Raw genomic sequence first — 17,098 nt, 5'->3', positions numbered from 1 at the left:
TCTTTGTACTCAGGAATAGAAGTGGACATTAGTCTTTGTATTGAGGCATAGCAGTGGACATTTGTCTTTGTACAGAGGCTTAGAGGTCGACATTTGTCTTTGTACTGATGAATAGGGGTGGACATTAGTCTTTGTACTGAGGAATAGAGGTCGACATTAGTTATTGTACTGATGAATAGGGGTGGACATTTGTCTTTGTACAGAGGCTTAGAGGTCGACGTTAGTCTTTGTACTGAGGAATAGAGGTGGACATTAGTCTTTGTACTGATGAATAGGGGTGGACATTAGTCTTTGTACTGAGGAATAGGGGAAGACATTAGTCTTTGTACTGAGGAATAGAGGTGGACATTAGTCTTTGTACTGATGAATAGGGGTGGACATTAGTCTTTGTACTGAGGAATAGGGGAAGACATTAGTCTTTGTACTGAGGAATAGAGGTGGACATTAGTCTTTGTACTGAGGAATAGAGGTGGACATTAGTCTTTGTACTGAGGAATAGGGGTGGACATTTGTCTTTGTATTGAGGAATAGGGGAAGACATTAGTCTTTGTACTGAGGAATAGAGGTGGACATTAGTCTTTGTACTGAGGAATAGAGGTGGACATTAGTCTTTGTACTGAGGAATAGGGGAAGACATTAGTCTTTGTACTGAGGAATAGGGGAAGACATTAGTCTTTGTACTGAGGAATAGGGGAAGACATTAGTCTTTGTACTATAGAATAGAAGTGGACAATTTTGAAATAATGCAGTACCTTAAGTGTTGAAATTAATACGTCTTCAAATTAATACGACTGCAGACCCTTAGCCAAAAATGCAACTCAAAATCAATGCGACTCTTGGGCCCCCACCCCATTCCCAGTGGAAAGATATGTAGCCTTATCTTAATCCAACCTTAATCCAATCAAACAGCAAATAGCACTGCTTCAGTAAAAACAATAAACAGTGTTTTCCTAAAACCAACACAGTTTATTTGTTTATTCTGCCGACTGACATAAAGGAAGTTGTAAGCCAGCAAAATAATTGAACCAACAACAGTTCACTGATTTGAGTGGTCAGTGATGCTTAGTTTGACACGAGTGGGTAGAACTCTTGACCCGATGCCTATTGTGTAATTCCTATTCTTAAATTGATATTGCTATGTACTTGTTACAACTGCTCGCTTACCTCACTGCAGACCCTAACAGGCGAAATCCCCCTGGATTTTTGCCGAGAACAGTGAACAATAAATTTCCGGGCCTCAACCCAACAAAACACTCTAATCCAACACTTCCTTATAAACAATATAAGGCTAAAACACCAAACACTAGCATGGAAAAACCCATTATTAACTCCAATCTCTCAACGCACACTCAACTACTTAAACTACCCAAATGATTTAAGACTAAAAACAAAACCAAACAACATATTCACACCCAAACTACAAATCACCAATACAGACACAACGCTCTCCTCCAAACTAAATACAGAAACCAACCCTAATACCACACCATCATACATACACGAAAAATGGCCAAATTGGTGTCACATCTATACAAACGGGTCCTCCAACCCAAGCTCGAAACACACAGGTTTGGGTTTCCATGTATATAAACCCACGAAAGAAACTAAATGCTACAGGCTCTCAAATAATCAATCAGTTTTCACGGCCGAATTAATGGGGAAGGCCACAACTCTACATAACCCCCAAATTAAAAAAAACCCAAAATCCTAATCCTTACTGACTCACTTAGTGGATTCCAAGCTAATAAAAACCAAAACACCAAAAGTCGACCTAATTTAATTCAACAGTTACTCAAAAGCTCCAACAAGCTCTGCAATCAAGGTAAAGATATAGAATGCATATGGATCCACGTCGGAGTGTTGGTAACGAACACGCCGACAAAGCAGCCAAAGCGTCACTAAAATTAGACGAAACAAGCATCAACCAACTAGTATCTAAAAACGAGATTAAAAGTATCACTAAGAGTAAAATCCTCCAAAAGTGACAAAACCAATATCAGAAATCAAACTGTAAAACTAAAACAGGTGCTCCAAAAGCCATTCAAAAAAACAAAAGTTCTTCATAAATCGAAAAAATATCACCAAGGCAATAATCAAATCACAGACAATGCAAACTAAACCAAACTCTCACCTCCACAGAATCAGAAAACACGAAACAGTTAACGCCCTCACTGTAACCTAATGGAAACACCTGAACATGGAGTATTACACTTCACACACCACCAACACAGAACAACACTCAAATCCACAATAAACTGTAACAACCAAATGTCTCTGGCACCACAATAAACTGTAACAACCAAATGTCTCTGGCACCACAATAAACTGTAACAACCAAATGTCTCTGGCAACACTTCTAAACCCACTAAACGAGCTACAAATTATGCATTAGGCATTTTCCTAATTAAAACAGGCCTACTAGGCCGCATCTAATAAACTACAAAATCATTCTATACCATGCTAAGACCCTTAAAAAAATAAAATTAAAAAATCCAAAATAACACACAACCACACAAACTCCCTTAGTTCCCCCACCTAGAGCACATCATTCTTCAAAATCCAAATTTCCCCAAAATTAAATAAGCAACCCTATAGTCCCCCAGGTTCCCCTTCCTTTCTGGACATACCCTACTTTGCAAAAACACTAATTGGCCTGGCGGGCCCATGTGCGAAATACGCATAAAGTCGGAAAGCGCATATAAAAACAACAACTCTCTCTCTCCCTGTACATCTGCTGTTCAATAAACCGTGTTTGTGTTTGAATTGAAGTTGGTATTTCCGCTATCCAAAGTGTGCAGTGAGACGGTCTCATTGTTGATAGTCATTTTGGAGACATAAATGCGAAGTTTCATTAATGTAAACAAAGACCACTCACGTTTTTCGCATTTAATTGAAGCTCGTGTTAATTTCAAGATTTACAGTATTCATTTCAAATAGGCTTTGTGATGGATATGTGCATTTGATCAATGTTTGGTGAAGATACTTGAATAATGGTCTCTTTAATCTTTCATAAAGAATTGTATGGAAATGACCAAATCCTTTTAAATATACATTTGATAAATGTGTTCGTCTAATTCTTTTCATAATACAGTGTCAGGCTCACCTGTGTCTCTGAAGTAGGTTCAGTTTATAGCCATGAGATGAATGTCAGTTGGATCAATTGTTTGTTTATTTCGATAATACTAATAATAGTAATTCAATTGTTTGTTTAATTTCTAAGCAGTGAGTGAGTGAGTATGGTTTTACGCCGCTTTTAGCAATATTCCAGCAATATCACGGCGGGGTACACCAGAAATGGGCTTCACACATTGTACCCATGTCGGGAATCGAACCCGGGTCTTCGGCGTGGCAACGAACGCTTTAACCACTAGGCTCTTAGCAGTATTCCAGATATACAATGACCTGTAAATAATTGTCTAGACCAGACAATAAAGTGATTGATATGAGGAGCAACGGTCCTTTCCTTGAGGTTACGATGACATCCAATCAGCCAAGTCTTTGTGGGTACAAGTGTAGATCGGCAGGCTAGACTGCCTCTGACTGAGTTGGGTTTAACGCCGCTTTTAACATTATTCAAGTTATATCATGGCGTGTCAGCTTAATGTGGGAGGAAAGCCCGAAGTGATGCAGGTCTCAGACGTTTACCACATCGGTGAAACCCACGAGCACGGGTATGGTGCTGACAAACCTAGAAACATAATTGGGGCGAACCGGGATTTGAACCCACAATCATAGGTTTCTGGCGTGCCCAAGGGACGCAACTCTGCACAGCGAATCGCGGCGCCTTAGACGACTGGGCCACCTGTGCCCCCTCGGCAGGCTAGAGGCATCATTTGGTAATGCATACTAGGCAAGTTCACTTTGATGTAAAGAATGATATTTCAGACAAAGTATTTCAATGGTTTCATCCTCCATGGGGATTCAGGGTTAATAAAGACGAGGTGCCCAGAAACTTTGCTAGTCAATGAGGCAACCAAATATTGTCAGATTGTCTGACTTGGTGACTTTGTTGATTGCATGTGGATGTACCCTGACAGCTTTGATCATTGCTCATCATATCAATCACTGGATTTTCCTGGTGCTGACTCAATTATTTACTGGCCACTGTCATAGCTGGAATATGGAGTGTGGAGTGTGGCAACGCAAACACAGACACAGAAAGACAGACAGACATACAGAGATAGACACGCAAACACGCACACACACACACACACACATGACACACACTCTCTCTTTCGCACTCTCTTTCGCACTCACTCACTCACTCACTCACCCAAAACCCACCCAACCACCCACACACTCACCCACTCACTCACTCACTCACTCACTCACTCACTCACTCACTCACTCACTCACTCACTCACAGTAACCTACACCCACAGCCTGTTTACTGTTCAAATCAAGCTTGTGCAAGAGAACTTTGCCAATCAATGCTGCAATATTGAATTTGACATAAAGAAATCGAACTGTGTGTGACTGGAATATGCTCTGGAAGAAAAAAACCTTCATTTCACTGTTTTAACGAGTAAATCATTGCTCTCATTTTGGGAAGAACTGAATGTTTTAGTTGGTGGTTAGCTCAAAACCATTGTCAATTATTGAAGTCTCTGTGATGAATGTTTCATGTAAGAACCTCTCTGCGAAAATCACCTGAAGACATTTGTATGTTTTATATGCATGGCATTCAGATTCAGTTTGAAGGAATTCATCACAAGGCAAACACTCTTCATCTTCCTTGTTAGCATGGATTGAAAACTCCGCCCTGTTTTGCCATCTTGTGATGGAGGCTTTCATTGTTGCCCCAGTTCATCACTAAAGAACAAGCCACATTGGCGACTTCTTCTTGTATCCATCTTCCTGAGGCAAGGGAGTTAACTACCTATATAAGTCCAGTTTCAAGTTTCAAACCTTGCCAAACTAGGTTCGAAGTACATTTTAGTTACATTTTGGCTAGACTAACAAGTCTATGCATAGTTCAATCAAAATCGTGTAACAAACTAGACATCTAATTTCGGTCAACTGCAGGATTTGCAACTGGCCATCATCAGATATTTTGTAGATCTTTTCATGTTTTTAATCAAGGCGCTCAAGTGATTTGATGCACTTCACGGATAAGACCTGGTTTATTACCATATAGATCTTGATTATCGATCAGATCGTCTTGACTGAATGCCGCCATTTTGTTTGAAGCAAATGCAAGCGGTATGAGCGATATCGATGGGATCTTATTGGTCATGCAGTAGGAAGGAAATTGAAGAGACATAACTGGTAATAGCCACTGGTGGTGCAAGGATCGAGCAAGGATATGACAGCCTAGTTCGGCAAGGGTGGAAACTGGACTTAAATAATCAGTTAATGCCCTTGCCTCAGGAAGATGCTTGTATCTTGAATTTCAAGTTTCTTTCTATCCTGTATTTCTAGTTTCTATCAATCCTGGATTTCTAGTTTCTATCAATCATGTATTTCTAGTTTCTTTCTATCCTGTATTTCTAGTTTCTATCAATCCTGTATTTCTAATTTCTATCAATCCTGTATTTCTAGTTTCTATCAATCCTGTATTTCTAGTTTCTATCAATCATGTATTTCTAGTTTCTATCAATCCTGTATTTCTAGTTTCTATCAATCCTGTATTTCTAGTTTCTATCAATCCTGTATTTCTAGTTTCTATCAATCCTGTATTTCTAGTTTCTATCAATCCTGTATTTCTAGTTTCTATCAATCCTGTATTTCTAGTTAATTTCTATCAATCCTGTATTTCTAGTTTCTATCAATCATGTATTTCTAGTTTCTATCCATCTTGTGTGTGTCTATTGTAGCTGGAATAGGTCTCAGCAGCTGATGCATGGTGTTAGAGGTGAATATATGGATAGTGTGGTCAGGCGGCTGATTTGATTGCATGACATTGTATCCCAATTGTATGGATCATTGTTCATGACGTCAATCACTGATGGTCAGAATATTTACAGACTGCTGTCATATAGCTGCAGTGAGTGAGTGAGTTGGGATTTACGCTGCTTTTAGATGGGGTTGTCACTTCTGACGTGAAGCTAAGGTGGTGAATGGGTCCACGGTATTTAGGATGAAACAATAGAAAGTGAGTGAGTGAACATGGTTTTACGCCTCTTTTAGCAATATTCCAGCAATATCACAGCGGGGTCACCAAATGGGCTTCACACATTGTACCCATGTGGAGAATCGAATCGGGGTCTTCGGTGTGACAAGCGAACTCTTTAACCACTAGGCTACCCCACCACCCCTCATATAGAGGGAGTCTAGCTCTGTGCACTGTTGAACAACAAACAAAACAAACAAAAAAATCAGCAGAAGCTGGAACAGCGTTGTGATTTTGTCAGTTGATCTCTTGGGTGTCCGATTATACTGTTATTTGAAGAATTAGACAATTGTGCGCTGTTCATCAGGATTTTACTTGGAGTTGATGAGTTTTAATTTGTTAATTTGTGTATGTGTTGCTTTGGGGTATGAATTGTGAGTTGAATTGACTGGGTTATGTTTTGGTCTGGATTCTTGGTTAACACGATTGAGGAATTTGTTTAGATTCTATTTCTGCAAACTGCAGAAAGATGTCTCTGCCCCACAGTTTAGGCATACCAGAACCATATGATCCTGGTTTCAAATTCCTGATTGACCTTGATATCCTTTCTAGGTTTTTCAGTGCAATATTCGTGCGCATGGATTTTACCAAAAGTAATAAATCTCTAAGACCTGCATCACTTTCCTCCCACATCAACCGACACACTGTGATGTAACTGAAAAACTGTTCAGTGCCGCTTAAAACCAAACTCACTTCAACACCAGCTACCACAGATTTGTCTAATTGAACTGACGTGACCACAGCTAATGATCTGACCCAAACACACTCGAGACAAGAGCTCAATAATGTTTTTATTTGAAGCCAAACATTACGTTATCCATTAGGTGCTTCCTGCTTCTTCATCCAACAAATTGAGCTGTTAACCCGAAATAAAACGGAATTGCAAGCATGACTGATCATTGATTTCGGCCATTACCAGTGGGGGCTCACGATTTGGAAGACACTTTGTACACGGTATTGATCTCTGTCATTAATCACATGAGCATGCTGAGCTGGTGTGTAGACATCAGACAGATGCTCTGGACAATTAGACCTCCTTTGATAGTCAGGACCTTGAAGACTGCCCACCTCATTCACCATTGATGAGGTTACAGCTTCTCAGATGCACTCTCAGCTGACCAGTTGGAGTTGGTCAGAATAACTACAAAGGGTTGTGTGACAAGGTTCTGACCCTTAGAAGGAACTGATGTACTCTGGCTAAAAAAATGATCTGACCCCAAAAACTCTTGTTATGTGTGACAGGTGACATTTCTTACCATTGTGGTTGTGTTAATTTACTGCTATTTTGAGTCAGAATAGTTTTTAAGTCTGACATGAAATAAATCAATACAAGTCAATAAAATTTCAAATCGCTGGGGCTTGCCGAGGAGTGTTAAGCTATTTTATCATCTAAAACTGGCTCCCACAGGAGATATGGCTTGGATTAGATCAAGATCTACACTGTAAATATCGCTGCAATGAAATTACATCACAATGCTTTGCAGACCATTGTGACGTCACGGGTTACCATGACGTCACAATCAAATGACATCACCAATGGCTCTGCTACTGAAGCTGTTAGCAGTACTTTTTACACTTAAGACACTGCTGATTACTGTCTACAAACTGAAAAAGTTGGAAGAATGACGTTGGATTATAAATAAATCTCACCCTCGTGTCTTTTGATATCAAATATATCAACACTCGTTGATAAAAGTGGCAAAAATCCTCGGCAAGCATCTGAATTTTTCCACTTTTATCAACTCGTGTTGATATATTTCATATCAAAAGACACTCGGGTGAGATTCTATATATCAATGAGTGTTGATATCTTGAATATCAAAATATGAGCTTGAGTTATTTTTCACCCAAAATCATTCTTCCAACTTAATTTTTCGGTTTGTAAACATTTAGAACCGGTGTCTTGATTGTAAGAAGTACAGCTAACCAGCTTCAGTGGCAGAGATTAGTGATGTCGTTTGATTGTGAGGTCATGGCAACCGATAATGTCACAATGGCCTGCCAAGCATTTCATTATAGCTTGATTTCACCCAAGCAATATCCTCTGTGGAAGCCTGTTTGGGGTTATTTGATCCTTTGCATAATCATAAGAAATGTCTACCAAGAGCAGAGTCCATTGCATGAGTCTGACTATATCATGAGCTTGTGTTTCTGAATAACTATCAAATAGTGATAATACTTGGTGTTTGTGAAAAGATGAGGATATCCTGCCCTACGCGTGGCACCTACCACAAACACTTGCAAAGGCAAGGCAATTGTTCAACTGAACAAACACAGGAACATATTGTACAAGACACAAGAGAATCAGACATCATTTTGGTCACTGATGTATCAGTTTGGAAATGTCCTCCACGTATCTATCATAAAACTTTTTAAATTCTTTCTTTTCTTCTTCTTTTTTTTGAGTTGTAGGGTAAGACAGTATGCTGTCAAAACCTATTTCGGATTGCATAGAATGACACACTACATTAGGTTTGATAACAACATTTTTGAAAACTTTACTAAGGCCTTGAATATTGTAACCCAGTAACAAGTTTTGAACAAGAATCATGCAATGCTCTCTGAAATCACCATAGAAAGCACATCCTCCTTGTACTTCAGCCGCCTCCGGGTCTTGTGGTAGAGCGTCCGCTCGGAGAGCGGAAGGTCCGGGGTTCGATCCCCGACCGCGTCATACCAAAAGACTTTGAAAGATGGTACTTGTTGTTACCCTGTCTGGCGCTCGGCATTAAGGGGCTAAAACAAGGACTGGTCGGCTCGGAGTCAGTATACTGTGTCTGAGTGGGGTATTCATGTTAAACTGCGGCATGGTATCTCAGTGAGCTAGCACTATAAATCGGCATCAGTCTGGACTAGTACAAGCAGCCACACACACACATACACGTACATGCACGTCACTATATAAGTGCAATAATCTTGGACGCAATGTTAAACCCCATTTCACCTCACCCCACCACTCACTCACTCACTTCTCTCTCTCTCACTCACTCACTCACTCACTCTCACTCTCACTCACTCACTCACTCACTCACTCACTGCCTTCTCACTCACTCACTTACACACTCCATACAAATGGACAGTTGAAGAGACAAACTTGGAATTGCACATGTGTCAGATTCAGATCCACGACAGATTGGTGTTTAATCTCAGACCTGTGGCAGCAACACTGTCCCCAATTACTACTGCTATTCTCAGCTACGTACACAGGTGATATTGAAGTCCGTGGCATGGATCTGTGGCTTATTTCCTGTCAGGGGCAGATGTTACTGGTGTGTCCACTAATGTGTCCATTTATTATTAAGAAATGACATTCAGTCTGGGTTCAAGCTCATGAGTGAGAGGAGTTCTGCACTTGACTGGTGAGATGGAGATGAGGTTAATTTCTTACATGAAGCTATGATGTTTGAACGGGTCCAGGGTATTTAGGAAGAAAGATTAGTCATAATACCCTAGATGATTGAGGATGTGATGATTGCCACCCTGTTTTTGTGTTGGCATGTCATGGCAGTGAGAGAATAAATAAATAAATAAATAAATAAATAAATAAATAAATAAATAAATAAATAAATAAATAAATAAATAAATAAATAAATAAATAAATAAATAAATAAATAAAGTAAACTACAGTTATAAACGGACCACTAATTTTAGTTCGCCATAACCGTATTCCTGTATTTGTCATAAGCATATATACAGCATATATACAACAAATGTTGAAACAAAATATTAGGGTCGTTATATCCGTCAGTTCATCATAAGTGTGTTCATTTTAAACATAGTAAACATAAATAAATAAATAAATAAATAAATAAATAAATAAATAAATAAATAAATAAATAAATAAATAAATAAATAAATAAATAAATAAATAAATAAATAAATAAATAAATAAATAAGAGGATGGATTGATGGAGGGGTGCAGCGTTCTGTTCACCAAGGGAGTGAATGGATGTATGGATGGATGAATGGGATATTCCTGAGGAGACACCACATGAATCTGGATCCCTAGAATTGCTCAGGTGTTAAATTTTTGGAATGTGGTAGCCCAGCCACGTACTCTCCACGCCTAACGTTGTTTAACTTCTGTTCTACATATTACCGTTCTATTTCAGGTTAGCCAATGATTATTTATTGTCCAGTTTACTACCGTAACCCTTTATATTGTATTGACCATCAATAATTTCCCAAGCATCCCCTGACTGCTCCATTACCCCAGGACAGAATAGCAAGCAGCCATTGATATGCCTATGGTGTAGTTTCCCGTACCATCGGAGAATCTCAATTAACGGGGCTCTTCTCATTAATGGCTGAGTTATCTCCCCTTGCCCTAGTTTGATTCAGCCTTAAATAATGTATTGTCCACTTTAGGCTCTAAGCTGTGCGTTAGTGTTTCAAAATCTTGTGGAAACTTTCTCGAGCTGGCAGTCCAATTTCTGAGATCATGCCTCTTTTCACAAGGAATGTAAATGTGGATTTTAGATCAACCTGTCTGAAAACTACAGACTCTGATCCTTCTTCTATGAAAGGATGAAGGAGTGCTGATAAAGGTCAAATGTGCAGATGCTCTTGTTCCTGATAATGGATGAAGCACAGAACGGAATTCAAGTGAACAAAACGTTTATAACTGGTAGAGAGCCTGAACAAGCCTGACACATTCACAAAATATACAATTGCGTGGATCGATGCTCATGACATCAATTACTGGATTGTCTGGTCCAGACTCGATTATTTACAGACCGCAGTCATATAGCTTGAATATTGCTGAGTGCGGCGTTAAACATAAAAAACAAAAAAAACCAAGTCATATGCCCTCGCCACATACACATTTTACATTTATATATCCTGACGTACCCTGTTTTCGAATAGTTAAGATGGCATTGCTGATGGATGAGTGAATCAAAATTCAAATTCAGCTTCATGCCAGTAGGTAATGTCTTTAACAATAGAATTCTGCAACATTCCAAGAGAAAATTTTTTCAATAAAAGACATGACCTCCATTGCCCTGTCTGTAAACTCCCACTGCACTGGAGTGTCGTCACCTGATTGTTTTGTTACTTTATTGACATAATTGAAAGTTTCAAACCTATTCACAAATGTGATCCGGATCTTCACAGGTCAGTTTATGTGGTAGTTTTATACTGTAGGTAACCTTCCTTCTATCGAGTAACCTATTTTCGAACGTCACCTATTTTCATACGATACATGGAGTGATTTGTTGTGATATAACGAGAGGTGTGACGTCATCAAAGCTGCCTTGAGAGTGCACACATTCAGCCTGTCAACATTGGGTACATGTGAAGTACTGTACACCTGTAAGAAACATTCCGTCATCGTTCAGAATCTTGGTGTGCGTGTTATGATGAAATGAATAGTAAAATAGGGTGAACACTATAATTTGACAAATATTCACATTTACAGACCGTCGTCATATAGCTTGAATATTGCTGAGTGCCGTGTTAAAGAACAAACAAACAAACAAACAAACTACATAAACTGGAAGTAGAGGGACATAAACTGTAGCATCTCCATTGCAATTGGCCTAGTTCACAATCGTCTGGATTAAAGAAACATGTTTACTGAGTCACTTCGTATACATGTCAGCAAGTATATATAATTTTCACACTTAAATATGCAAGAAAAACAATCAGTTCTATTTCGAAGATTTGAAACTTTTATGAATGCTTCATTGTGTTTGAGGATTCCCAAGTGTCATATCTCATTGTCTGTCTCTAGTGGGATTTTATGAAAGCTTCAGTGTTATGTACTGTGCACAGTGGCGAGTCTGCCATAATGTTAGGTTTTTTGGTTTGGTTTGGTTTGTTGTTTAACCCCACACTCAGCAATATTCTAGCTAAATGACGGCAGTCTGTAAATAATCAAGTTATTAATAATCCAGTGATTGACATCATGAGCATCGGTTCACGCAGTTGGGATACGATGACATGCATCAACCAACCAAGTCAGCAAGCCTGACCACCCGATCCCGTTAGTCGCCTCTTACGACAAGGATAGTCGCCTTTTACAGTTAGGGATATCCCTATTACTGTTATGGTATTGGTTTGGTTTGTTTGGTTTGTTAGATCAATCTTTCTTTATAATCATTTACAAATAATCTGTGTATTTTACCTTTCATCTTTCAAGTCATAGTTCCTGCTTGTATCATGATTGAACATTTTCTTATTCCTTTTTCTGTGGGAACTGAGATGCCCTAATATTCAACCCTATCAGTATACAGAATATGACAGAGCTATTGTATTTGATTAATGCCAGTGTCTATTCAGTCAAAATGTAGCAACTGTTTGTTGCAAGAACATTTAGGATCTTAGGATTCTGGCATGCCTAAGGGAGACAACTATGCACCACAAGTTGCAGTGGCATTGATGATCAGGCCTCCCGTGCCCCTGACCTGACTAAACATTTCTGTTTTCCTTGCAGTTTGAACAGCTTGCGTATACCTGGCTGGAGAGACAGAAGCTTGGGGGCACGTACAGCAGCCATCGTGCCCAGACGGAGCGCCACGTGGTCGTGTGCACCACCACCTTGCACTCTGACACCATCATGGACTTCCTGAATGAGTTCTACGCCCATCCACTTCTGCAGGTCAGTGTGAAAGATCTCATCTCACTGGTAAAATACATGCATAACATGGTCAATAATATTTTCATCAATTTTATGTACCCTGCTACTGGAATAAATACACCATGTCGTCATGGCAACATGTTGACCTCTGTAATCTCTGCAATTCAAGCTCCTTACATTGAAATTACATCGTGGAATGTATATCATCATTGCCTTTAGATGTACTTGATTCACAAACAATGTGTAAACAAATTGTCTGGCAGCTGGGTGACAAACAAGCTACTGAGCTTCCAGAAACTGTAATTTCAACCAATCAATAATGTGTATGAGCAATTTAATACCCTTAAATAGCATTTACAGAAAACTGCCCTGTAATATCACGATGGGGACTCCATTAATGGGCTTCACACATTGTACCCATGTGGGTCATTGAAACCTGGGACTTTGGCCTAATGAGTGAGCATTTTAACTCCAAGGCTGAGAAACCCCACCACCGCTTACAACAATCACTGGTTTCTGTGGACCATTCTAACCCTCTATCCCTACATGGAGCTGTGATTTATCATCCATAACTGGCTCCCTCAGGAGATATCGCTTGGGTGAGATCAAGCGATATCTACACTGTAGATATCGCTGCAAGGAAATTGCATCACAATGCTTTCCAGACCATTGTGACGTCATTGGTTAGCATGATGTTACAATCAAATGACATCACTATTGACTCTGCTACTGAAGCTATTAGCAGTACTTTTTAAGACACTGCTTATTACTGTCTACAAACTGAAAAAGTTGGAAGAATGATGTTGGATGATAAATTTAATCTCACCGGCGTGTCTTTTGATATCAAATATATCAACACTCGTTGATATATTTGATATCAAAAGACACTCTGGTGAGATTCTCTATATCACAGACTGTTGCCTAAATCAGCATTGACTCTCTCCTCCGTGTTGCAGGACTACTTCGTGGTGCTGTTGTCGCCGTGTGAGCTGGATTCCACTATGAAGATGTTGCTGCAGGTGCCCATCTGGGCACAGCGGGTCATCTATGTCCAGGGTTCAGCTCTCAAATACACTGATCTTGCCCGGTGCAGGTAAACCGACACTTCCACAACTGTGTAACATATTTTTACATTTTTTGCATGCTATAATTTCACACTCTCCGAGTTATTTTTAATTCTGAAGTGGCAACTTTTTTTGACAATTTGTATTTGAAGACCACTTACTTTTTTCACCTGTTTCTATAAAAGTGTCTTGTCTCCATCCTCTACCTGCTCCTGAGTATCAGTGAAGGTCTTCATGATTCTATTTTTATCCTCCAGGATGCAGGAAGCTGAGGCATGTTTTGTATTGGCAGGACGAAACCATAGCAACAAGATGACTTCTGTAAGTGTATCACATTCTCCAGACTTCTTTATCATAATGAATACCGTATTCGACGTAATAAGCGCCCCACTCCAATAAGTGCCCACTGCGATATTTGCTAATATATTGGCAAGTGAACAATCCCAATTAGAACCCCTTCCAACTGATCCATGTACACAAGACTTATTTATTCTCGTATAATACACACTCATGTGTTATATGGACCCTTAATTATGGGCAATTTAATTCTGGAAAAATATATCTGTCGTACATAAACATTTCAGCATAAACCACGAAATTTATCTTTCAACTCTGTTTTTTTCACCAAAATAATATTCTAATAACAGCCCCCTATTCCTAATTTTGAGAGCGCCCGGGGCGCTTATTACATCGAATACGGTAACCTTAGACATTATACAGGGTCCTTACAGACTTTAAGTCACCAAATTCAAGGCCTTTTAAGTCGGTTCAGGCAACATTTCTTTAATTTGGACATTGATCAACACATGAATATAGATCAAGATCTGTTTATACATCCGATTCATTGGTCACCTTCAAGTGTACAAAGGTCAACAGTTCTCAATGCTTTGATGCCAACCAAATGAGTCATGTAATTACAAAGTGGGACCTAGATGATTGTATGTGGTTTGGTAAGCCTAAGAATGTTTTTTGGAGACTATTCCAGAGGACTAGTGTAGACCATATTTTACTAGTCCTCAGAGATTATAGGTGCTCCTGCTTGAAGAAAAAAAATGTTTACCATATTTACTTTTCTGTCAGTTTATTCGTTTTTTTAAAGCAAAATTTAAGCTTTGAGAACTGGTTCAGAATTAAAGCCCTCAATTGCGACTAGTCAATGAGGACTACCATCATTGGGTATATACTTGTCTTAGGCACAATTTAGTAGCCTCAGGCTAGCGGACTATCAGGACTTTCGAAGGCTGGTAGATTATGTTTGACAAGTCGCAGTGATAAAGCTTGAATATTGCTGACTGTGATTCTCTTACTTACTCACTCTTTCAGGACCAGCACACCATCCTGAGGTCTTGGGCCGTCAAGGACTTTGCCCCAACTTGCCCCCTCTATGTCCAGATATTTCGTCCAGAGAACAAGTTTCATGTCAAATTTGCTGGTAAGTCTTTCCTGGCAACATTTCAGATGTCAAGGCACTGGTGAGCCTGCCTGTAGGTGGATGCAGAATAACGTGCAAGCCTTCACCACTTATATATAGTGTGCACTCAACCACCCCACTTCTTGATTATGGCATGTAGCAACTTTCGATGTAGATTCTAACATCGTCATCAAGTTGGAGTAACGTTGAAACATCACTTTATGCCAAAAAATAGAAGTTGTTCTAGAATGCTTTGTTTACAAGGTGGCTTCTTTCCTATTTACATTTCATTCTTAATCTGGCAAAGATAATGCAGGTTAAAATAATACACTTGCAACCAGACGTCCGGAAACGGTCATATGGGCCAGACATGTCCGATACGGAATCTCAAATGTCCGGTTTAAAATATTGCTTACCAGACATTTAAATTTTTCTGTCCGGACATTTTAAAAAACAAACAGGGTCAAAAATAATTGATGAGCGTTATCGTAGCCAATCAGCGAATTCAGGTGAATAACTGACCCCTGAAACAAGCCTTGTGTACAAAAACCTGAAAAGAAGCAAATTTGGACATTGGTTATGGAACGATGAAGGTAAGGACAAGCTTTCATATTGCTTTTAAAATAGGTGTGTTCAATGTGTGTTGAATGTGTGTTTCAGACCACGTTGTGTGTGAGGATGAGTTCAAGTACGCCCTACTTGCCAACAACTGTCTGTGCCCGGGAATTTCTACCTTTGTCACACTACTGCTACATACGTCTAGAGGACAGTGAGTACACGCACCCTTCTATATAGCAGTCACTGGATAGCTGTGAATGTTAATATAACAGACTCACCATTCAAGTTTTGTTATTTTTTGTGCGTTTACAAATCTTGAAACCATAAAAATCAGGAATGCTTAAAACAAATTGTTCCATTGTCTGATTCAGACAAGGGGTTCAAGGAGTAATGTCCTGTAAATGTTCTCTCAGAGTTTGATGAACATATATAAGACATCCCTTCACTGCTCTTGCTTTCAGTGTCTAACATGCTCCCATCCATGGCTCTATATGTAAGAAATGAAGGGTCTAAGTCTTGAAGTTTACACGAGCGTGAATTAAATGCGAAAAATGCGAGTGGTCTTTGCTCGCATTAATTAACTTCGCATTTATGTCTCCAAAATGACTATCAACAATAAGACGGCCTTACTGGACACTTTGGATAGCGGAAATACCAACTTGAACACAATAAACACAGACACGGTTTATTGAGCAGCAGTTGTAACAAGTATATAACAATGTCATTCAAAGAATAGGAATTACGCAATGGGTACCGGTGAGTTATCACTGCTGGGGTCAAGAGTTCTACCCACTCTTGTCAAGCTTGTTGACACCTTCTCCGCATACCAATCAGTGAACTGTTGTTGGTTCAATTATTTTATTGCCTTTAACTTCCTTAATGCCAGTCAACAGAGTAAACACATAAACTGTGTGATGGTTTTAGAAATATTGCATTGATATTGAGTCTCATTTTTGGCTTTGGTCAGCAGTCGTATTAATTTGGAGATGCATCAATTTCCAGATTTACAGTACATGTATTAATCTTACTGTTGACCAATTGTTTGAAGGGATAAAATCAGTAAACAAACCGTAGTAAACAAACTAATGATAGAAAGGCTATTCTAGACTCAGGCAGTACTTGTAATTTCAATTCAAATCATATTAAACCAACTTTGCCAGTTTGAAATTTATTTTGGATGTACTAGTCCAGCAGTTATTGACACAGGTTACAACTTTTAGACCTAGGCAGAGTACAAATGATGGAGTGCATATGTGGTAATGAGATGCTCAATATCAATACACAGTAGACACCTACACCTGTAATTATATATTGCCATAGCATTGTGATGACAAATGTATGCACATGTAGTTATCTATGTTTCCCTGTTCCTC

General features: G+C 39.2%; 1 protein-coding gene across 1 annotated transcript in view; it reads left to right on the top strand.

Annotated features, from left to right (window-relative positions):
- Nucleotides 1-17,098, top strand: part of LOC139459827 (potassium channel subfamily T member 2-like) — a 172,383-nt gene that overhangs the window by 122,488 nt on the left and 32,797 nt on the right. Inside the window, exons 10-14 of the mRNA XM_071241523.1 lie at nucleotides 12,549-12,713; nucleotides 13,649-13,785; nucleotides 14,014-14,077; nucleotides 15,080-15,188; nucleotides 15,828-15,936. Of these exons, the coding sequence (XP_071097624.1) occupies nucleotides 12,549-12,713; nucleotides 13,649-13,785; nucleotides 14,014-14,077; nucleotides 15,080-15,188; nucleotides 15,828-15,936 (584 nt within the window). The remainder of the gene's footprint in view (nucleotides 1-12,548; nucleotides 12,714-13,648; nucleotides 13,786-14,013; nucleotides 14,078-15,079; nucleotides 15,189-15,827; nucleotides 15,937-17,098) is intronic.

The sequence above is a fragment of the Haliotis cracherodii genome, unplaced genomic scaffold, assembly GCF_022045235.1.
Source record: "Haliotis cracherodii isolate W230 unplaced genomic scaffold, xgHalCrac1.p SCAF_13, whole genome shotgun sequence".
Lineage (NCBI taxonomy): Eukaryota > Metazoa > Mollusca > Gastropoda > Lepetellida > Haliotidae > Haliotis > Haliotis cracherodii.
Note: the sequence above shows the minus strand (reverse complement) of the source record. Positions and strands in the feature narration are given on the sequence as shown.